The sequence below is a fragment of the Medicago truncatula genome, chromosome 5 (assembly GCF_003473485.1).
Source record: "Medicago truncatula cultivar Jemalong A17 chromosome 5, MtrunA17r5.0-ANR, whole genome shotgun sequence".
NCBI classification, from domain to species: Eukaryota; Viridiplantae; Streptophyta; class Magnoliopsida; order Fabales; family Fabaceae; genus Medicago; species Medicago truncatula.
In genome coordinates, this window is record NC_053046.1 from 23,327,258 (window position 1) to 23,336,740 (window position 9,483).

The following is a 9,483-nucleotide window of genomic DNA, read 5'->3' on the forward strand; positions in this document are numbered from 1 at the left end:
TAAACTCAATGATAAAACACACCTAGACACTAAGTATTCTAATAAGTATGTACTAAAGATCGATCACACAAGACAATTTCTGACTAAGTAAAAATGCCTACATTTTATATTCATAATTGTTAAGTTTGCAAAGTTTATCTCAACATTTTTCTCACTACTCTCTTCAGAGACCGTATGATTATATCCTGTTACTATCCATTTCTACAATTTCATCCTTTACATAAAATTTCAAAGGCTTGAAACAATAACAGAATGCATTATAATAAATGTGTATGATAATAAATGTTTTTATTTTTATTATTTCTATTCTTATCTTATTACTGTGTGTTCTAATTTGATTTTTGTATAATAATAATTTATTATACAAAAATCAAATTAGAGTCTGAATTAGTTTTCAGTTTGAGTCAAAGGAAAGAAACCATGGAAATGCAATAACTCACTTAAAACTCTTTTAAATAATTACGTGGTACGAGTGAATCAAATGCACCCTTTTCGAATAAAAATTCAGCCGATTGTATACCTTCGGGCACTTCGATCTTCAACGTTTCTTCAATTACTCTTTTACCTGCAAATGCTATGTAAGCATCGGGTTCGGCAAGAATGATATCCCCCAACATTCCAAAACTAGCTGTTACCCCACCAGTAGTAGGAGATGTAAGTATCGGTACATAGAATAACTTTTGATTGATTTGATAATTATATAAAGAAGCAGAAATTTTAGCCATTTGCATTAAGCTCAAACTTCCTTCTTGCATACGCGCTCCTCCAGACGCACATACTATAATAAGAGGTAAACGTTGATTGGTAGCATATTCAATCAACCGAGTGATTTTCTCACCCACTACGGATCCCATACTACCTCCCATAAACTCAAAATCCATAATACCTATTGCTACAGGAATACCATTTACTTGACCTGTGCCTGTTTGAACCGCATCCAGTAATCCGGTTCTGTCTTGATAAGAATCAAGACGATTTTGATAATCATCATTTTCAGAAGGTTCGTCTTCGTCTTCCAAACTATTTTCAGAAGGTTCGTCTTCGTCTTCCAAACCATTTTCAGAAGGTTCGTCTTCCGAATTAAATTCAATGGGATCCACAGGGAACATGTCTTCATCCATAGGATTCCAAGTACCTGGATCAATCAAAAGTTCGATTCGATCTGAACTGCTCATTTTCAAATGACATCCACAGTATTCACAAATATTCATTTTTGATTTAAAAAATCTCTTATAATTGTTTCCATAACAACTGTCGCAGGCAACCCACAAATGCGAAAAATCTTTTCTTATTATACCAGTACTCTCGATTTCACTACTATTTTGGACCTTCTCACTATCACTAGGATTTTCCATTATACCAGTACTCTCGATTTCACTACTATTTTGGACCTTCTCACTATCACTAGGATTTTCCATTATACCAGTACTCTCGATTTCACTACTATTTTGGACCTTCTCACTATCACTAGGATTTTCCGATCCTAAAATGTCACTAGCCTTTTGGAGCTTATCATCATCATCAGGCTCATCATCAGGCTCATCATCAGGCTCATAATCAGGCTCATCATCAGGCTCATCATCAGGCTCATCATCAGGCTCATCATCAGGCTCATAATCAGGCTCATCATCAGGCTCAGTATCACTGTCATTTTCCGGTTCTAAAATGTAATGAGCCCTTTGGATCTTATCATAATCATCAGTATCATTGTCATTTTCCGGTTCTAAAGTGTCAGTACCCTTTTGGAGCGTATCATAATCATCATCAGGATCATTATCGTCGCTATCATTGTCGCTATCACTGTAATTTTCAGCACTGTAATTTACAGGTTCTAAAATGTCACTAGCCTTTTGGAGCTTATCATCATCATTGCCACTATCCTTTTCTTTATCACTATCAGTTTCAAATCTGACTTCAAATCTAACATCAAATCTGTAATCAAATCTGTAATCAAATCTATAACTGGACTTGTGTAATTTTTCATTTTTATCCTCCTCCTGCGGATTATTCTCATTGTTATTCTCAATGATATTATGTATAATGGAACTATCAATACCGATTTCAGAAAGCATATAACCTTCAATACAACTATTAATGATATTATTCCAATCATATATGAAATAACTATTACTATCGCTAACTAAAAAAGTTTTATCAGATAGTAAATTCGGTATGTTCATGTCTATAACTAGAATTCTCACTATTGTTTTTACAACCCTGACATCTACATGAATAGTATTATCCATATCAATTAAAATAATATTATCCATATCAGTTAAAATAGATGGGTCTTCATTTACACTGTTATTTTCAATAGGACCAAAACTGTCTATTGATTTACTTAAACCACACCTGTATTCTAAACCCCTATTAAACATCATTGAATTGAACCACCACTTTTCCATAGAACTTTTTCCTCCTATTTACATGAAAATACAATAGATGAATAGTCATTTAAGTTTTACCTATAAATCCACTTTTTTTTATAAATCAGTAATAATAGAGTAAGTATTTAAATTTATAACTATTTGTAATCTAAAAATTAAGTCGATATTCTATCAATAAATTGAATATTCTATTTTCATAGTTTGTAAATCTAAAAAATGAATTTCTTTAAGAAGAAAAAAAAGGTAATAAAGGCAGCTGAAATAATGACCAATAAATGACCTAAATCAGAACAAAATACAACATATATATAACTAATACTAAATAATGAAACCAACCCTAAATTATAATGCATTTATGCTAGTCTACAATCACAAATTATAAGAAATCATGCCTCAGTAGTGAATAAACTCAATGATAAAACACACCTAGACACTAAGTATTCTAATAAGTATGTACTAAAGATCGATCACACAAGACAATTTCTGACTAAGTAAAAATGCCTACATTTTATATTCATAATTGTTATGTTTGCAAAGTTTATCTCAACATTTTTCTCACTACTCTCTTCAGAGACCTTATGATTATATCCTGTTACTATCCATTTCTACAATTTCATCCTTTACATAAAATTTCAAAGGCTTGAAACAATAATAGAATGCAAGATATATCATTCTTAAGATGTTACTTCCAAACGAATCATTAAGAACATAATCTAAAGTAGAACTTAAAGATTCGGAACTTCTATTAACGCAATTTTACTATGAAAGAAATCTTGACAAATTATTATGCGAAAGGCATTAGTGGGAATGCTTGCTTGCGTCCGTTAAAGTTGTGAAGCAAATAAAACACTCTTACGATGATTGTCAAAACCAATAAAGGCAGCTGAAATAATGACCAATAAATGACCTAAATCAGAACAAAATACAACATATATATAACTAATACTAAATAATGAAACCAACCCTAAATTATAATGCATTTATGCTAGTCTACAATCACAAATTATAAGAAATCATGCCTCAGTAGTGAATAAACTCAATGATAAAACACACCTAGACACTAAGTATTCTAATAAGTATGTACTAAAGATCGATCACACAAGACAATTTCTGACTAAGTAAAAATGCCTACATTTTATATTCATAATTGTTATGTTTGCAAAGTTTATCTCAACATTTTTCTCACTACTCTCTTCAGAGACCTTATGATTATATCCTGTTACTATCCATTTCTACAATTTCATCCTTTACATAAAATTTCAAAGGCTTGAAACAATAATAGAATGCAAGATATATCATTCTTAAGATGTTACTTCCAAACGAATCATTAAGAACATAATCTAAAGTAGAACTTAAAGATTCGGAACTTCTATTAACGCAATTTTACTATGAAAGAAATCTTGACAAATTATTATGCGAAAGGCATTAGTGGGAATGCTTGCTTGCGTCCGTTAAAGTTGTGAAGCAAATAAAACACTCTTACGATGATTGTCAAAACCAATAAAGGCAGCTGAAATAATGACCAATAAATGACCTAAATCTGAACAAAATACCACATATATATAACTTACACTAAATAACGAAACCAACCCTAAATTATAATGCATTTATTCTAGTCTGTAATCACAAATTATAAGAAATCACGCCTCAACAGTGAATAAACTCAATGATAAAACACACCTAGACACTAAGTATTCTAATAAGTATGTACTAAAGATCGATCACACAAGACAATTTCTGACTAAGTAATAATGCCTACATTTTATATTCATAATTGTTATGTTTGCAAAGTTTACCTCAACATTTTTCTCACTACTCTCTTCAGAGACCTTATGATTATATCATGTTACTATCCTTTTCTACAATTTCATCCTTTACATAAAATTTCAAAGGCTTGAAACAATAACAGAATGCAAGATATATCATTCTTAAGATGTTACTTCCAAACGAATCATTAAGAACATAATCTAAAGTAGAACTTAAAGATTCAGAACTTCTATTAACACAATTTTACTATGAAAGAAATCTTGACAAATTATTATGCGAAAGGCATTAGTGGGAATGCTTGCTTGCGTCCGTTAAAGTTGTGAAGCAAATAAAACACTCTTAGGATGATTGTCAAAACCAATAAAGGCAGGTGAAATAATGACCAATAAATGACCTAAATCTGAACAAAATACAACATATATATAACTTACACTAAATAATGAAACCAACCCTAAATTATAATGCATTTATTCTAGTCTGTAATCAAAAATTATAAGAAATCACGTCTCAGCAGTGAATAAACTCAATGATAAAACACACCTAGACACTAAGTATTCAAATAAGTATGTACTAAAGATCGATCACACAAGACAATTTCTGACTAAGTAAAAATGCCTACATTTTATATTCATAATTGTTAAGTTTGCAAAGTTTATCTCAACATTTTTCTCACTACTCTCTTCAGAGACCGTATGATTATATCCTTTTACTATCCATTTCTACAATTTCATCCTTTACATAAAATTTCAAAGGCTTGAAACAATAACAGAATGCAAGATATATCATTCTTAAGATGTTACTTCCAAACGAATCATTAAGAACATAATCTAAAGTAGAACTTAAAGATTCGGAACTTCTATTAACACAATTTTACTATGAAAGAAATCTTGACAAATTATTATGCGAAAGGCATTAGTGGGAATGCTTGCTTGCGTCCGTTAAAGTTGTGAAGCAAATAAAACACTCTTACGATGATTGTCAAAACCAATAAAGGCAGGTGAAATAATGACCAATAAATGACCTAAATCTGAACAAAATACAACATATATATAACTTACACTAAATAATGAAACCAACCCTCAATTATAATGCATTTATTCTAGTCTGTAATCACAAATTATAAGAAATCACGCCTCAGCAGTGAATAAACTCAATGATAAAACACACCTAGACACTAAGTATTCTAATAAGTATGTACTAAAGATCGATCACACAAGACAATTTCTGACTAAGTAAAAATGCCTACATTTTATATTCATAATTGTTATGTTTGCAAAGTTTATCTCAACATTTTTCTCACTACTCTCTTCAGAGACCTTATGATTATATCATGTTACTATCCTTTTCTACAATTTCATCCTTTACATAAAATTTCAAAGGCTTGAAACAATAACAGAATGCAAGATATATCATTCTTAAGATGTTACTTCCAAACGAATCATTAAGAACATAATCTAAAGTAGAACTTAAAGATTCGGAACTTCTATTAACACCATTTTACTATGACAGAAATCTTGACAAATTATTATGCGAAAGGCATTAGCGGGAATGCTTGCTTGCATCCGTTAATGTTGTGAAGCAAATAAAACACTCTTACGATGATTGTCAAAACCAATAAAGGCAGCTGAAATAATGACCAGTAAATGACCTAAATCTGAACAAAATACAACATATATATAACTTACACTAAATAAAGAAACCAACCCTAAATTATAATGCATTTATTCTAGTCTGTAATCACAAATTATAAGAAATCACGCCTCAGCAGTGAATAAACTCAATGATAAAACACACCAAGACACTAAGTATTCTAATAAGTATGTACTAAAGATCGATCACACAAGACAATTTCTGACTAAGTAAAAATGCCTACATTTTATATTAATAATTGTTATGTTTGCAAAGTTGATCTCAACATTTTTCTCACTACTCTCTTCAGAGACCTTATGATTATATCATGTTACTATCCTTTTCTACAATTTCATCCTTTACATAAAATTTCAAAGGCTTGAAACAATAACAGAATGCAAGATATATCATTCTTAAGATGTTACTTCCAAACGAATCATTAAGAACATAATCTAAAGTAGAACTTAAAGATTCGGAACTTCTATTAACACAATTTTACTATGAAAGAAATCTTGACAAATTATTATGCGAAAGGCATTAGTGGGAATGCTTGCTTGCGTCCGTTAAAGTTGTGAAGCAAATAAAACACTCTTACGATGATTGTCAAAACCAATAAAGGCAGGTGAAATAATGACCAATAAATGACCTAAATCTGAACAAAATACAACATATATATAACTTACACTAAATAATGAAACCAACCCTAAATTATAATGCATTTATTCTAGTCTGTAATCACAAATTATAAGAAATCACGCCTCAGCAGTGAATAAACTCAATGATAAAACACACCTAGACACTAAGTATTCTAATAAGTATGTACTAAAGATCGATCACACAAGACAATTTCTGACTAAGTAAAAATGCCTACATTTTATATTCATAATTGTTAAGTTTGCAAAGTTTATCTCAACATTTTTCTCACTACTCTCTTCAGAGACCGTATGATTATATCTTGTTACTATCCATTTCTACAATTTCATCTTTTACATAAAATTTCAAAGGCTTGAAACAATAACAGAATGCAAGATATATCATTCTTAAGATGTTACTTCCAAACGAATCATTAAGAACATAATCTAAAGTAGAACTTAAAGATTCGGAACTTCTATTAACACAATTTTACTATGAAAGAAATCTTGACAAATTATTATGCGAAAGGCATTAGTGGGAATGCTTGCTTGCGTCCGTTAAAGTTGTGAAGCAAATAAAACACTCTTACGATGATTGTCAAAACCAATAAAGGCAGGTGAAATAATGACCAATAAATGACCTAAATCTGAACAAAATACAACATATATATAACTTACACTAAATAATGAAACCAACCCTCAATTATAATGCATTTATTCTAGTCTGTAATCACAAATTATAAGAAATCACGCCTCAGCAGTGAATAAACTCAATGATAAAACACACCTAGACACTAAGTATTCTAATAAGTATGTACTAAAGATCGATCACACAAGACAATTTCTGACTAAGTAAAAATGCCTACATTTTATATTAATAATTGTTATGTTTGCAAAGTTGATCTCAACATTTTTCTCACTACTCTCTTCAGAGACCTTATGATTATATCATGTTACTATCCTTTTCTACAATTTCATCCTTTACATAAAATTTCAAAGGCTTGAAACAATAACAGAATGCAAGATATATCATTCTTAAGATGTTACTTCCAAACGAATCATTAAGAACATAATCTAAAGTAGAACTTAAAGATTCGGAACTTCTATTAACACAATTTTACTATGAAAGAAATCTTGACAAATTATTATGCGAAAGGCATTAGTGGGAATGCTTGCTTGCGTCCGTTAAAGTTGTGAAGCAAATAAAACACTCTTACGATGATTGTCAAAACCAATAAAGGCAGGTGAAATAATGACCAATAAATGACCTAAATCTGAACAAAATACAACATATATATAACTTACACTAAATAATGAAACCAACCCTAAATTATAATGCATTTATTCTAGTCTGTAATCACAAATTATAAGAAATCACGCCTCAGCAGTGAATAAACTCAATGATAAAACACACCTAGACACTAAGTATTCTAATAAGTATGTACTAAAGATCGATCACACAAGACAATTTCTGACTAAGTAAAAATGCCTACATTTTATATTCATAATTGTTAAGTTTGCAAAGTTTATCTCAACATTTTTCTCACTACTCTCTTCAGAGACCGTATGATTATATCCTGTTACTATCCATTTCTACAATTTCATCCTTTACATAAAATTTCAAAGGCTTGAAACAATAACAGAATGCAAGATATATCATTCTTAAGATGTTACTTCCAAACGAATCATTAAGAACATAATCTAAAGTAGAACTTAAAGATTCGGAACTTCTATTAACACAATTTTACAATGAAAGAAATCTTGACAAATTATTATGCGAAAGGCATTAGTGGGAATGCTTGCTTGCGTCCGTTAAAGTTGTGAAGCAAATAAAACACTCTTACGATGGTTGTCAAAACCAATAAAGGCAGGTGAAATAATGACCAATAAATGACCTAAATCTGAACAAAATACAACATATATATAACTTACACTAAATAATGAAACCAACCCTCAATTATAATGCATTTATTCTAGTCTGTAATCACAAATTATAAGAAATCACGCCTCAGCAGTGAATAAACTCAATGATAAAACACACCTAGACACTAAGTATTCTAATAAGTATGTACTAAAGATCGATCACACAAGACAATTTCTGACTAAGTAAAAATGCCTACATTTTATATTAATAATTGTTATGTTTGCAAAGTTGATCTCAACATTTTTCTCACTACTCTCTTCAGAGACCTTATGATTATATCATGTTACTATCCTTTTCTACAATTTCATCCTTTACATAAAATTTCAAAGGCTTGAAACAATAACAGAATGCAAGATATATCATTCTTAAGATGTTACTTCCAAACGAATCATTAAGAACATAATCTAAAGTAGAACTTAAAGATTCGGAACTTCTATTAACACAATTTTACTATGAAAGAAATCTTGACAAATTATTATGCGAAAGGCATTAGTGGGAATGCTTGCTTGCGTCCGTTAAAGTTGTGAAGCAAATAAAACACTCTTACGATGATTGTCAAAACCAATAAAGGCAGGTGAAATAATGACCAATAAATGACCTAAATCTGAACAAAATACAACATATATATAACTTACACTAAATAATGAAACCAACCCTAAATTATAATGCATTTATTCTAGTCTGTAATCACAAATTATAAGAAATCACGCCTCAGCAGTGAATAAACTCAATGATAAAACACACCTAGACACTAAGTATTCTAATAAGTATGTACTAAAGATCGATCACACAAGACAATTTCTGACTAAGTAAAAATGCCTACATTTTATATTCATAATTGTTAAGTTTGCAAAGTTTATCTCAACATTTTTCTCACTACTCTCTTCAGAGACCGTATGATTATATCCTGTTACTATCCATTTCTACAATTTCATCCTTTACATAAAATTTCAAAGGCTTGAAACAATAACAGAATGCAAGATATATCATTCTTAAGATGTTACTTCCAAACGAATCATTAAGAACATAATCTAAAGTAGAACTTAAAGATTCGGAACTTCTATTAACACAATTTTACAATGAAAGAAATCTTGACAAATTATTATGCGAAAGGCATTAGTGGGAATGCTTGCTTGCGTCCGTT

At 30.3% G+C, this 9,483-nt stretch overlaps 1 protein-coding gene across 1 annotated transcript; it reads right to left on the reverse strand.

Annotated features, from left to right (window-relative positions):
* Positions 1-421: 421 nt before the first annotated feature.
* Positions 422-2,630, reverse strand: LOC120580469 (acetyl-coenzyme A carboxylase carboxyl transferase subunit beta, chloroplastic). Its single transcript, XM_039834054.1, has one exon. The coding sequence runs from the start codon at positions 2,403-2,405 to the stop codon at positions 441-443; it is 1,965 nt and encodes a 654-aa protein (XP_039689988.1). The 5' UTR covers positions 2,406-2,630; the 3' UTR covers positions 422-440.
* Between the last annotated feature and the right edge of the window lie 6,853 nt (positions 2,631-9,483).

Bases quoted from the DNA above. Each gene is read 5' to 3' on its own strand.
- LOC120580469 (XM_039834054.1), bottom strand. From the start codon at position 2,405: ATGGAAAAGTGGTGGTTCAATTCAATGATGTTTAATAGGGGTTTAGAA.